At 34.8% G+C, this 15,749-nt stretch overlaps 1 protein-coding gene across 1 annotated transcript; it reads right to left on the bottom strand.

The window, feature by feature from the left end:
* Window positions 1-12,978: 12,978 nt before the first annotated feature.
* Window positions 12,979-14,059, bottom strand: LOC104222760 (uncharacterized). The gene is made up of 2 exons (XM_009774051.1): window positions 13,220-14,059; window positions 12,979-13,134 (listed from the first exon to the last, which is right to left on the bottom strand). The coding sequence occupies exons 1-2, from the start codon at window positions 14,057-14,059 to the stop codon at window positions 12,979-12,981; spliced, it is 996 nt and encodes a 331-aa protein (XP_009772353.1).
* Window positions 14,060-15,749: the final 1,690 nt, after the last annotated feature.

Genomic DNA, 15,749 nt, shown 5'->3' with positions numbered 1-15,749 from the left:
GTTTTTCTAACACCCTATAGCCTCTCGAAGATAAATACAAACGTCTCTGTACCGATCTGCAAAACTCTATTAGGTTTGCCCATGACTTGTGAGACCTACGTGAACCTAATGCTCTAATACCATATTGTCACGACCCAATTCCACTATTGGTCATGATGGCGCCCAATACCCTTATCAGGCAAGCCAACGCAAAAATAATAATAAGTTCTTATTTTAATTTTACCAAAATAATTGCAGTAATTACTTAAGTTAAAGTTAAAACAAGTAATAACCAGTAATGTACCAAAAATAATTATACAATTCCCAAAAGAATAGGCTACTAATGTATGTGCTAAGACCTGGTGTCACAAGTTTACGGGCAACTAGTAGAATATACAAAAGAATAAATCTATCCTACTGTCTGAAATAGAATAGACGGCCAAAATAAAGAGAGACTCAATCATGCTGTTAAACGGCACAGGAAGGGAGCAGCTCACCATGGAAGTCTCGGACACTGATCAAGAATGCGCACCGGACTAGTAACCAGATGTACCTGCCTCAGATCCTGTACAATTAAGTATAGAAGTGTAGTATGAGTACATAAGGAATATGTACCCAGTAAGTATCATGTCTAATCTCGAAAATGTAGAGACGAGAGGTCGACTTGACACTTACTAGGGTCAAATAATATGAGCAATGAATTACACTAAGCATGGATAGAACAAATAATTAGCAGTTTATAGCAAGAAATAATAGGTCCTCTCCTAGATAATATCATAGTTGTCCACTTTCGTTCTAGGGCAAATAATAAAGCTCATTTCATAGAAAATTATTAAGTAAAGCATGCGCAAATAGTGTCGAGGACGTACAGCCCGATCTAACATGAAAATAAATTGTGCACCGCCGAGGGTCGAATAACGCGAACCATAGATGCATCTATTACCCCGCTCGCGAATCAAACATGCGACGCAGTCAAATGTAATTAAACACAACATCAAGCAAACAGGAATATGTAATTGGGGAGCAACTACTCACATAAATATCAACTTCTCTTTAAAAAAGCCAAGAAAGATAATGTTCCTCTTACTAGTCTCATTCACCATAATCACCATGATTTAGACAACCCAAATTTAACATAGAGTTGCAAGAATATCACATAAAGCATGCTTTTGGGTCCTAGACTACCCGGACTTAGCATAATAGTAGCTACGCACAGACTCTCGTCACCTAGTGCATACATATCCCCCGCATTTAATGGCAAATTATTTAATTATATCACCTATGGGGACAATTCCTTTTTACAAGGTTAGATAGGAGGCTCACCTCGCTCTGAAGCGTACTTCCAATATCAAGAACTTGCTCAAACTTTCAATTTGGAGCCGATCCAAAACTAGATAAACGAAGTAGGAACTAGTCAATACAAGCTCACAAGATCGCATTCTAACTATTTAAGCAATTTCCCAACCTTAAACACAAGTTTCCTAAAATCCGACCCCAGGCCCACGTGCCCGGATTCCAAAAAATTTCGAAGAAAGTTGTTCTCTATAACCTAAGGATCAATAATATATGAATTCTACTTCATTCCATAACAAATTTCGTGGTTAAATCTAACTTTTATAAAACCCTGGGTTTTCACTCAAATCTCATGATTTCCACTAATTTTAGTGTGTTAATCCACTCAAAACTCAAGTATTAAACTAGAAATAAGTAGGGTAAACTTACCTCAAGATGCTAGGTGAAGGTCCTCTCTCAAGAGCTCCAAAATCGCCCAATGGGTGAGTGAAAATGGCCAAAATGACTTAGAGCCCGCAATAAATGAAGCTCGTTGCTTCAGTGATTTCCGCATCTACGGTCCTAGGCCGCACCTGCGCCCACCGCATCTGCGGAAAGGGGCCCGCTTCTACGGAATCTCGACTGGGCCGCATCTGTGAGATGCAAGCCGCATTTGCGGCTCCGCTTCTGCAGAAAAACAGCAACTTCTGTGGTTTTGGGCCTGGCCTGGCTTGGCCACATCTGCGGTCTCGCACCTGCGGCCGACCAACCGCAGGTGTGGTTATGACAGATAACTGGAGCTTCAGCTCCTTCCCAAAATTTCCAGCTTCACTCGAGCCTCGTTCGATTGTTGTTCGGGGCGCCCGAACATACCGACAAGTCTGAAATCATGAAACGGACCCGCTCGAACCTTCGGAACGCCTGAAACAATGCTAAATCTAAGAATCACCCCTTAAAACCAATTGGATCAAATTTATGAACTTCAAGTTCTTTAATTCACTTCTAACGTGACGAAACGTACTTATACTACTCGGATTGACACCAAATTTTGCGGGCAAGTCTTAAATGTTATATTGGACCTGTACTGGGCTCCAGAACGAACATACAAGCCCGATATCAACGTGATCAATCATTATTTAGTTTCTTTAAATCCTTAGAATTTCAGTTTAACAATTTCAAATAAAAATTCATTTCTCGGGCTAGGGACCTCGGAATTCGATTCCGGGCATACGCTCAGATCTAATATTTTCTTACGAACCCTCCGGGACCGTCGAAACATGAATCCGGATTCGTTTGCTAAAATTGTTGACCAAAGTAAAACTTAACCTTTTAAGAAAATCTTAAGGAATCAACTGAGCCTATTCCAACCCAAACTCTTCCAAATCCTAAATAAATCATCCCCGGAGATCGTAAATTAATTAAAGCGAGCGCGAGAAATTTTATTTAGGGGAATGGGGTTCTAAAAAGTAAAACGATCGGTTGGGTCGTTACAGAAAAACCAGATTGTTTTAGTTGAGTATATCTTCTCTGAAAATGGGCCTAGGACTTCTGATTTCACACGCAAACTTCCAGATGTACATAAAATCGTGGGCCCCGTTAAACCCTCACAGATAACTCTTAAATGCAGCTTTTTAATATTAAAGTGCTTTTATTATTTCTTCAAATTTGAAAGTAAATTTGAAATTGATATGACCTTTAAAATATAAAATAAAGAAATGTTATAAATATATTATATTATGGATGTTCATTTAGTACTCCGTTGTAAATAATCTTCCTGAAGAAGCTTATCCATATGGGACTCCACCGTAAATATGTTTATCTATTTAGTACTCTATTGGAAATAAGCTTCCTGAAGAAGCTTATCACTTCGGTACCCGGTTATGGATAAACATTACCCTAGGTAGAAGATTATCCATATCTTGTATAGTAGCAGCTTACACAGCAGCTTGCAGTAGCAGCTTACACAGCAACTTGTAGTAGCAGCTTACACAGTAGCTTACACTGCAGCTTGTAGTAGCAGCTTACACAGCAGCTTGTAGTAGCAGCTTACAGAGCAGCTTCCTTTCTTCTATAAATAGAAGAGATTTCAGTTCATTATGTACATCAGTTTGAATTCGAATAATATATCAGTTTCTCTCTATACTTGTCTTTACTTTATAGTCTTTATTTCATAACACGTTATCAGCACGAGACTCTGCCATCTCGAGCAAATATTTTGAAAGTATCTGAGGTAAGAAATTTCTTTTCCTAAATAATGTCAAATCTTTCTAAACTTGAATTTGTAGCCCTGGATATATCGGGCAAAAGCTACATATCTTGGGTGCTTGATGCTGAAATTCATCTTGATGCGATGGGTCTGGCAGACACCATCAAAGATAAAAATCAGGCATCAAACCAAGACTGTGCCAAAGCAATGATATTCCTACGACATCACCTTGATGAGGGCTTGAAAATGGAATATCTTACTATTAAAGATCCAGTCATACTGTGGAATAATTTGAAAGATAGATATGACCACCTGAAGATGGTCGTTCTTCCACAAGCATGATATGATTGGACTCATCTAAGGCTACAAGATTTTAAATCTATCAGTGAGTATAATTCTGCTATGTTCAGAATTATTTCCCAATTGAAGTTATGTGGTGATAATATTACTAATCATGATATGTTGGAGAACACTTTCACCACTTTTCATGCCTCGAATATGCTCCTGCAGCAGCAATATCGAGAGATGGGATTTAAAAAGTAATATTTTACTTATCTCACATCTTCTTATAGCCGAGCAATATAATGGGCTATTAATGAAAAATCATGAAAGTCGACCTACTGGTTCTTGTCCATTCCCTGAAGTGAATGAGACGAACTTCCACCCGGCTAAACGTGGAAAAGGTCGTGGCCCCAGTCATGGTCACGGTCGTGGTCGGAAAAGAAACTCTAATCATGGTAATAATAATGCATCAAAGAACACTCCTCACCACCAGTGGTGGAAAAGGAAGGAACAAAAGTATGAAGCGGTGCAAGCACCAAATACAGAAAATGCATGTTATAGATGTGGAGAAAAAGGGCATTGGTCACGTACCTGTCGTACGCCAAAGCACCTGGTTGAGCTTTATCAAGCCTCCCTAAAGAAGACAGAGAAAAATGCTGAAGCAAATTTTATTTCTGAAGATAATTTAGACTTCATGCATTTGGATGTAACTGATTACCTTGCACTCCCAGAAGGAGAAACAAGTCATGTAATCGGTGGTGAATCTGTAGAAATGTAAATATTTTAATTTTTGTTATTTGTAATGGATAGTATGGTTATGTAATTGTTGTACATAAAGAAAAATTATGATTTGATAATGATGTTTACTATAATATATCTTGTTTATGTCATTTTGAAGAATATGGATAACATTATTAGATCAACTTAAACTCTAACAGAGTTTGCAAGAAATATACAATCACAAGAAGTGGTTATATTTCGTATATCTCATTGTAATTATATTTTGTTAACTACCAGAAGTGGTATATGCCTATGATCACCAGAAGTGATAATTTAGGCTTTCTATGGTTACAATTGAAGATAAGCTACATAAATATTCTCTATATTAAATGCACGCCTCGATTTGCTCCTGAAGTAGTAAATATTTTAAAAGAGGTTGAGGCATCACAATTTGATGTGATTAATGCGCATTCAGATAATTATGTTCGATTTCCTGAAGGATGAGAACTTTTGATAATATTAATCCATTCCCTGAAGTGAATGTGACAATACTAATAAGTCGGGTAAATATGAACGCGCTCTTGATGTGAATACATTACAATTCACCTCCAGAAGAGTTAATATAATTGAGAGAATATATACTCAATATTTCGTATTTTAAATTTGCTCCTGAAGAAGTAACACAATTGAAATTGCCTCCTGAAGTGGAAAAATATTATGAAGAGGAGTTTTCGTGTGCTTAAACAATTGTTTTACATTGTTTATTTGATTGTGATTTTCTCTCATGACACCAGCAGTGTCTGAGCAATATTTGATAGTACAAAATGTATCAACAACTCCTGAAGAGCTAAATGTTTGCCTAAAGAATACATGACACCAGTAGTGCCAGATAAATATTAGATTGTGGATAATAAATGAAGGCTCTCGAAGAGCTTATATACAAATATGTCATTCATATTATATGATTATGGTCAAAACATATGTTGTAGTAAACCTGAAGTTTACTAATACAAATGGCTATCATATTGAGACTACAAATGATTGGAAGATTGATAATCTTCATGTTTCCACAATCATAGGGGGTAAAATAATATGTATGTGAGAAGTTACCCGCCTTATTCTTTAATTTGTACTATATCATGTATCACAGTAAACCAGAAGTTTACTAAAGCAAAAGTTTATGCCATAGTAAACCAGAAGTTTACTAAGAGATAGCACATGACATGATAAACTTGAAGTTTTCATTTGCCATTTTTAAATGAGCTATTTGAGAATTCAGATAAGCATATACTAAAGAACTAGAAGATTCTTCAGGAATTCTCATGTGTTGCTTGTTCTCATAATGAATTGATTATACCAGCTAAAGTTGGGACTAAGACCCCTGATTCTGAAATATATAAAAGGTGAATATGGGCTCGTTCACCTATCATGTGAACCACTTATAGGTGCATATATGAGATGGTTACATGTGTAATTATTGTCAACCTGCAGTTTGGCATTTGGAATTGCTTTTCTCGATTAAGAGCATAATTTTCAGATTATGAAATCAAGACAGTTCATCTTGATAATGCTAGTTTATATCCAAGCTGGTTTAGCATTGAATACCTCCTATTAATGTCTAAACCATTGCTTATGAGAACAAAGCTTCATGTGTTGGTCTAAGATTTTCTAAATTGCATATAGCAGCACTTGTATGCATCAGATCAACAATATATGATAAGTCCTCCCTTCACAATTGGTTTAGGATCAGAAACCAAATATTTTTACTATCTTTTGTTGCGTGGTATATGATTAATTTCTCTACCATAATACACAAAGATATGTTTCCCAAAGATGATTGGGGATATATGTTAGTTTTTCTAACATTTGGGGGATGGAATAAACAGTTGAAAAATATGCTATATGAATCGAATTATCATGATCCTCACTTAGAAGATAATTCAAGTCGAATGCCAGAAGCATTTGCTGATCCAAAATTAAATATCATATTTCAGCTGCAAATGCTCCTATTAAAATTAAAGTCCCTGAAGGATAGAGTTTACTGTACGCATGAAGCGTGGTAGACCAATCGGTTCCAAAGGTAACAATCCTTGAAAAATAGTAGGAGCTAATGATCAAAATGAGGAGGAAATAAGCTCTAGAAGAGCCCACGACATAACATTTCATGAAACTCCCGAAAAAGTTCAGGTACCTGAAAATAAAGAAAGTGATGAGATCTCCACAAGTTATGTCGCTTCGGAACTGACACAAAATGATCGTCGACGATATATTTAATACAATATAGTGCACAATATTGTAAAAGATTGTGAGGATCGGACTAGCAGTCCAGACACTTGAAGATGTCATACCATTTAGATACAAGTCTTAACCTATATGACTTATTTGGCTAAATCTATATGAAGATCCTTGAAGGATTGAAAATGCCCGAAGCATATAATTCAAAGTCTTGAGAAATGTACTCGATCAAATTATAAAGATCTTTGTACGGTTTAAAGCAATCTGTGCGCGTGTGGTATAATCGCCTCAGTAAATATTTGTTGAAAGAAAGTTACATAAATTATGTTATTTGTCCATGTATTTTTATAAAGAAAATGTCATCAAAATTTGTTACACTTGCTATTTATGTTGGTGACATAAATCTTATTGGAACTCCGGAAGAGCTCCAAGAGGGTCTTAAAAATACTTTTACATGGACAAAGTGTACTCATTAAGTACACCAATGAATATTCAATCACTTGAAGTGAATAAGGATCCGTTCCAACCTCTAGAAGAGGATGAAGAGCTCCTTGGCATATATTGCGATATTTAAAGGGAACTCTTGATATGGGTTTGTTTTATGCTAACAAAGATAGTGCAGACCTTGTTGGTTATGCAGATGCAGGTTATTTATCTGATCCCCATAAAGCTCGATCTCAAACCGGCTACGTATTTACATATGGAGGTACTATCATATCATGGCGCTCCACAAAGCAATCTATTGTTGCTACTTCTTCAAATCACGCTGAGATAATAGCTATTCATGAAGCAAGTAGGGAATGCGTATGGTTGAGATCAATAATTCATTTTATTCGAGAAAAATGTGGTTTGAAATGTGAGAAAAGACCCACAATTTTATACGAAGACAATGTTGCATGCATAGCCCAATTGAAGGGAGGATTTATAAAAGGAGATAGAACGAAGCACATTTCACCAAAATTATTCTACACACACGATCTTCAGAAAAGTGGTGACATTGATGTGCAACAAATCCGTTCAAGTGATAATCCAGCAGATTTATTCACTAAATCTTTGCCAACTTCAACTTTTGAGAAGATGGTATACAAGATTGGAATGCGGAGACTCAAATATTTGAAACAAGGTTTTCATCAGGGGGAGTAAAATACGCGATGCACTCTTTTTCCCTTACTAAGGTTTTTTCCCATGGGGTTTTCCTTATAAGGTTTTTAATGAGGCACCTAGCAATGCGTATTACTAAATATGTGTACTCTTTTTCCTTCACTAGGATTTTTTCCCACGTGATTTTTCCTAGTAAGGTTTTAATGAGACACATTATCTTTTAATGAACATCCAAGGGAGAGTGTTATAAATATATTATATTATGGATGTTCATTTAGTACTCCGTTGTAAATAATCTTCCTGAAGAAGCTTATCCATATGGGACTCCACCGTAAATATGTTTATCTATTTAGTACTCTATTGGAAATAAGCTTCCTGAAGAAGCTTATCACTTCGGTACCCGGTTATGGATAAACATTACCCTAGGTAGAAGATTATCCATACCGGGTATAATAAGCTTATCCATTCAGTACTCCGTAGAAGATTATCCATATCGGGTATAATAAGCTTATCCTTTCAGTACTCCGTTATGGATAAACATTGCTCTCAGTAGAAGATTATCCATATCTGGTATAGTAGCAGCTTACACAGCAGCTTCCTTTCTTCTATAAATAGAAGAGATTTCAGTTCATTATGTACATCAGTTTGAATTCGAATAATATATCAGTTTCTCTCTATACTTGTCTTTACTTTATAGTCTTTATTTCATAACAAGAAAGACATTATATGTGAAAAATTAATTAATTTGGTTCACTTCGCATAGATAAATTAACACTAATATAATTTTCATCCACAAAAAATTGCATTAACCCGTGCTTTAAATAGACTACCTTTCAGACCTAATTGGATTAATATGGGATAGAACTATAACTATATTAAACCGTCTACCAAATAAATCATCCAATACTCATTTTGGAAGTTAGAGATGAATACAAAATTACTTATACTTCAAAAGGCACGCTTCGGGAAGACCTTTGGAGTTTGGATAGCAAAAGGAAATTGGGAAACTTACACAAGTGTCCCAAATAAGTTTCAATTTACCAACCTCTAGTCATTAGTCATAGACTTACCAAAACTAGTCAAATATATATAAAAATTGAAAAACCAAATAAATAAGGTTCTTTCTTTCAAAGAATCACATGTAAAAATCACCTTCCATATATTTTAAGCGTGATTAGCAACATTAGATGCAAGACGAAAAGGAAATTTCATGGATGAGGTAGCAAATAAGGGGATAAAATACAAAAAAAAAAAATATACAATATTTCAAAAATCTAAACAAAAAAGGAATTTTTATAATGGGTATAGTTAAAATTCATTGAAAACATATAGATAAGTCAATATACAAAATTTGAGGAAGATTGGAGGTGATTTGGACTAGTTTTGTATCAAAATTCGTAATTATTCGAGTTCAAAAAATTCTTCTGCGACACAGGTATCACGCATGTATCTCACACACAGGTATACGTGGATATACATGTTATACACAATCGATACAAATATGATACATATGTGATATACAAATGATACACAATGTGATACACATATCATTTTTTTCATATTTAGTTTTTACTTCGAATTTTCAATTCAAACCACTTCAAAACTTAACCAAATCGTCTCAAAACTGAGATTCAAGCTCCTTAAGATATACACAATCTATTCTAATAGCATCCACTCAAAAGAAAGCAAAAATTTGATTTTTTTTTTTTTCTACAAATAACTAATTGGCCTATTTAGCTAATATTAATAATATTTTATCAATTGAATAATTTTTGTAATGAACTACCTATAAATGGACATAGCTGATAATTTTCCAAAGAAATTAGCTAAGGGAGTATAAAAAAGAAACTATGATTCAAAATGAAAATTTAACTTCAAATACAATATTGGTATATTTCGAAGTTTGATTACTCTTTTTTGGAAGTTAGTTTACTCTTTGAGTGCCAAAAGATTAGGGTGAGCATATAAATAAACTTGTTCAACATCGTATACTCTAAAATATTTTTTATATATATGGTCAAATTAGTAATTGTTGGTCTCCACAATAGTAGTAGACACTATCAGTTGTAAGAAGTATAAAATGAATGTTTTTACTCCATTGATAATATGGAGAAACAATATCTCTTAGCAAAAATTTTGGAGAAAAATAGTTTTAAGTTCAACTTTTGCCATCTTATTGAAGTTTGACAATAAAGAATAATACGCAATCTTGTAGGATAGTATATCTAATTAAATTGTTTTATAGTGATATTAGGATTATTGATGTTCAATTTTAAAAAATTAAATTGGAAATCAATTGGGTGACTCCAAAGTGAGATAGCTCTTATTGAATTATTAATGTTTAATTCCAAGAATTTAATGTTCAAGTCAAATATTTTACTTAGAAGGGAAATAATTTTTTATTGTTTAGATCGAAAATATTTTTTGAAATCATAAGAAATTACTAATGAAGATAAATAATAGTCATAACTTATCATACTCCTTAACATCCCTGTTCCACAAATGGTTGGAGGGACAAATCAGCTATCTTCAAGATACTTCAATAGTGGAAATCCACTCAATTCTAAATTCCCAACGTATGATACCATGAAATCTACCTGTTAAATTAGCAATTTAATTTATCTTATAGATAAAAAAAAATCTCTTTTCAAAGTAATTAATATACTTACAAAATTATTTCTATAATTACATGTATGGGCCATCTCTATCTAGTCAAGAAAGAGAACAGAATAGATAAAAAAACAGAGCTACATATTCTTTTTGATAACTAAGATATATTCAAAGGTGAGATGGCGAATGGTTCGAATTTCAATGAATAATGAAACTATATCTTTGCCTTTTGAAAATCAGGCATGTGTTTGCATGTAACATACTAGCATGTATATAAACAGAACCATCGAAATCTCGCCAAAAATATATATATTTGATGACTATTATTTTTTTGGACGGCCCAAAAATATAATCAATCAATCGTTCGTTCTATCGAATATATATAATTCTGAGCTTGGCCAATTGATCTATTTTGCCCCTCGGATGTTAGAAGGGAAACGTGGATGCCAAATATACAATGACTCAACCCCCCATCTATCCCCGAGCTCTACCTACGTTTGAGACAAGTCTCGGACGAGTCTCTAGTTTACCTTTTTTATGTGATCCTCATACCGATATATTTACAGCTTGTTTGGAGGGTTGTTACCCATTGTATCATATTGTTAAGGGGAAAAGGCCATTATTACCCCTGTACTTTGAAATTAAGGCACGTTTATCCCCCGTTATACTTTACATTCAATCCCCACCCTACCGTTAATAAAGTTAATGCAATTATCCCTAACCCTAATGCCTCGTCGATGTGGCAGCTGACCCCATCTCTTTTCCAAGTCAGTTGCCAACTCAGCTGCCAGTTAGGACTTCCACTAACTTATAAGCCCCACACCCAATGGCTATTTAGTCCCCCAAACCCAATTTCACTCCAAGTAATTTGACCCATACCCACCGTCTTCTTTTTCTCCCCCAAAATACATTCCATTGCTAAGAAATTAGGGCTCGACTGAAATCTTCCCAAAATTTCTCTTTTCTTCATTCTCGTCATAGCTTTGGTTGTTAAATGTCGCAAGATAGTTGTTCATCACAGATTAGGTGTCGTTGTGGCATTATAGCCAAACACTTCACTTCGTCTACTCCATATAACTCTGGAAGAAAATTCGACAAATGTCTAAGGCCTAAGGTTACCATATTTTTTAGTTTTCTCTTCTTCTTCTTTTTTTAAATAATTTTACTGTAATTTTGAAACCTAAATGTTCTTCTTGAATTATGTTTGACAACCTAGTTCATGTGGGTTTTGGGAATGGGAAGATGAAATCTTCCCGCAAAGTGATTGGACTAATATTAAAGATGTAACATCGTCGATTAAGGAGATTAAGATGCAAAGAGACAAATTGAATGAAGAAGTAATTACCATGAAGGCTATACACCAATATGAAGTGGATAAAATCGTCAAGTTGGAAGATAAACTTACAAAGACAAGGATGTTGCTTATGATTTCTTGGGGATTGTTTATTGGTTATTTTACGGCCTCGATGATGAAGTGACTATTTTGCAAATTCAAAGTTGCTCATGTTGTTGTAGTAGTATTTGCATGTTCTTTGATGATGATGTTGTAGTAGTATTTGTATGTTCTTTGATGATGATGTTGTAGTAGTATTTGTTGGTTAGTATTTTCCTTATTGTATACCCTAAAGAAGGAGCTTTTCTTCTCCAATTCCTAAACATGTTTGTTTTCTTTAGAAGATATGATAGTGTATTTTCTAGTGTACAGAAACTTTAAGATTCTATTTTGGCATGTTGAATAACTACATTCCAAGTGCAAAATTGAAAAATAAAAGACACAAAATACAGCAGCAGTCCAAGCTGCAGATTCTAAATGGCAAGCCATTCCAGACGTACAGAAACAACAATTATCAATAATTATTTGTACAGAAACTGAAACACTTACATTCCAGACGTAAAAATTGATAACTAGATAACTGGAAAACTAAAATTGAAAATGGAACAAAATGGACAATAATTATTTGAACACCAACTATCAATATTCATAACATTCACCAACATTCACCAACTATCAACATTCATGAAGTGAGTTTATAAGACAGGTATCCATTATAACCCCAAAAAAATATCAACACCTAGTTATATTATTGCATCCAAGTGACACAACTAAAGAATCACAACCAAAATATAAAGTTTACTGATATGGCAGTAATTACAACACATCCAAAAATTTACAAATATTCAATACTTGATGCAAAGTCATATCACTTTTGCTCCTTACCACTACCCTTTCTTGCTTTCAACTTGTTCAACCTTTGTTTGTTCAACTGATTTTCAGTGATGGCAGATTTTTCCAGCCATGTTAGGCCTTTTGTTGAGAAAGTAAGCTTTGAAGGCTGACTTGCACTGCTTGAATCACCAGAAAATCCAATTTTCCTGGTTGCAGTTGGTAAGCTTTGTTGCCTCAGCTGGAGTCTTGTCCTTGCTTCTGAGATGCTCTTTGGTCTTATAGTTATGTCAGGCTCAGGTTCAAAGTTAGGGATATCAAAATCTAGATCATTACTTGTTGGAATCTGCTTTTGAACAGTAGGGGTTGGCATAAACACAAAGTTGTTGGGCTGACTGTTTTGACTTGGTTAGGGTGCTAATAAATGGAAGTCATCTTCAGTTGGGATATCTGCAACAGCTGGTGATGTAGGTTGTTCAGCATCAGGTTCATCAACCAAAGTTCTTTGCTTTTTGTTCTGCTTTCTCCTTGAATTGCCACCCATTGGTTGTTTCCCTTTAGAGTGCTATTATCAAATAGAACACAATTATATGTTAGAACAAGGCAGAATAAATTAGAAGTGCAAATTTATTGTTCAAGAGATAGATTACCTTGGCACAACCCCTAACATTATGTCCAGCTTCTCCACAATTATTACATGTCATGACTCTCCCTTTTCTGGATTGAGACCATTGCCCTTGCCTATTGGTTGACTCATTTGCCTCTCTTATTCTTTTTACTTTTGATCTGCCAGCTTGTCTTACAAATTCAGGTGGATCCATATTCTGGGAGGGCTCTATCTTCCAGAACTTTTCTCCTCTCACAGGTTGCAACTTATGAGAATAAGTCTGGAGATATGCCTTTTTTGAAAGAAACCAGTGAATCTCACTCAAAGGATTAACTTTCTTGTACAGTAGGGCACAAATTGCATGAGGACATAGGATTCCACAAAGGTTCCATGTCCTGCAAGTGCATTTTTTTGTCCCCAGATTGACAATATTCCTATCACTACCTTCTGTCACCTCATAACCTTGGTCAGCACTGCCATTCACATGACACTTTTGTGCAATCCTCATGAACTGGTTATACAGATTTAGAGTCTTAGGACTGTACTCACTTCCCCACCCAATCAATTCAGCTTCATTACCATTCAACATATTCATAACCTTGATTCTGATCTCTTCTAGCATCTTTATAATTAACTTGTGTCTAGCTTGCAATATCCATGCATTGAAGGACTCAGTCAGGTTATTATCCACTGACTGGTTCTTGCAGGTAGTATCAAAGAAGGCCCTACTCCAGCAGGTAGGTGGATACTTTAACAGATCTTCAACAGTAGTTTTTCCATCATCTTCCACTTGGCTCATACTCTTCAACTGATCTTGGAAGTCCTCTTCATAGGTACTACAAGCTGCCCACCACAGATATTTCTTGTATTCCCCATATCCCATCTCTTGCACCGGTTTGCTTCTATGTGTCTAACACAAAATCTGTGGTGTGCCTCAGGAAGCACTCATGAGATTGAATCAATCAGCCCCTACATATAAAGGAAAGAAGAAGTATGAGAATCTATATGTACAGATTGAAAAAATAATAAAATAATAACATAATGAAGTAAAGTTTTCATACCTTTTGCATATCTAAGATGAAAGTGATTCCTTCACCCATATTAAGGTCCAGTGACATTTGCAGATGAGTTAAAAACCACTTCCAAGTGCCTTTTGTTTCTTTATCCACAATAGCCCAAGCTAATGGATAAAAGTGGTTTGCAGAGTCTTGACTAACTGCCACCAAGAGTTGACCCTTAACTTTCCCTTTCAAAAAAGTTCCTAGCTTCAGTAGTATCTTTGAATGTCATTGGCCTATCCAACTCTTTATAGTCAGTCAATTTATCATTAATGTCTCTCTTCTTTTGTTTAAAAAATTTCTCTAGTGTATCACAATCATAGTCTGAAGAAACAGTATATTCATTGTCATCACAATTATTACTTTCATCACAATTAGTGGCAGCTTCAAGTTCATTAAGTTCATCATGCTCATTGTGATGAATTATATTACGTACATTAATTCTTGGCTCACATTCCTCTACAGCAAATATGTTAATAACATTAAACTGGTTGTTCACAAAGTCCAATAAAGTCCTAATGCCATAATCACCTTCTATTTCATAATATGTACCAGAAGGACCATTAACTATTAGTTGTTGGACTCCTATATACCCCAAGTTAGAAACATATTCATCCACTAAATCATTATAGGAAAGCAAGTCAGAGTCAAAACCTTTTCTTAATGTGCCAAAATTTTCTTGAGTATGTTATGAGTGATTTCTTAACCCACTCTCCACCGTGATGAAAGACCAAATCCAGCAGGACCATTGGTAGTAAACTGCAGAATAAAGTCAGTTAAAATTAATAAACTAATAGATATGCATAAAGGCATAAAGACAATAAAATAGAATCAGCCACAAATTGAGTAATTCAGTCAACATTAATAAACTAATATATGTAGTCATAGATATGGGGGATCATACATTAAAGTATTACAAAGTTCAAAGTGTCTCAGCCCCATCCTCCAATATTAAAATTCTGATTCGCTTATTTTCTATTAAAAAAAAAAAGAAGTTGGGACCACAAAATATTAAAATTGAAACCCTAAACCACCAAAAGACTATTCAATACCAGATAAGGCAGATGCAAACAAAAAGAGTAAAATTAGGGTTTATTACTGTAAAACCACATGCAAGTGAATACGAACGCATAACACACACTACGAGCATGAGGCTGATGCAAACAAAAAGAGTAAAATTAAGGTTTATTACTGTAAAACCACATGCAAGTAAATACAAAAGCAGAACACACACTACGAGCTTGAAATTATCGTCAAAGATAGGAGAAGTGAAAACCCTAACCAACAAAGAACTATTCATTAAACTCTAACTTCAATAAATACAAAATTAGAAAAAAAAAATAGAAACCCTATGAGAACTACACACACCTATCAACTTCAAATAATCGAAAAAGAAAAGGGTTTATGAAATCACTAACCAACAAAGAACAAATCTGAAAGGGATTCGAAACGCCAGTAAAACTTTCTTGGAAATTTTTTTTGGGATAAATCAAGAAAAGAGATAAAACTAACAGA

Source organism: Nicotiana sylvestris, chromosome 5 (genome assembly GCF_000393655.2).
Source record: "Nicotiana sylvestris chromosome 5, ASM39365v2, whole genome shotgun sequence".
In the NCBI taxonomy this organism is placed as follows: Eukaryota; Viridiplantae; Streptophyta; class Magnoliopsida; order Solanales; family Solanaceae; genus Nicotiana; species Nicotiana sylvestris.
The sequence above is the reverse complement of the archived record's forward strand: the minus strand, read 5'-3'. Positions and strand labels throughout refer to the sequence as shown.

What these genes read in the sequence shown, in the direction of transcription:
- LOC104222760 (XM_009774051.1), bottom strand. Translation starts at nt 14,059, where the DNA reads ATGGGATATGGGGAATACAAGAAATATCTGTGGTGGGCAGCTTGTAGT. An exon ending in ATGTTAGGGGTTGTGCCAAG is followed by an intron (nt 13,135 to 13,219) that starts GTAATCTATCTC and finishes ATTTGATAATAG; the next exon opens with CACTCTAAAGGGAAACAACC.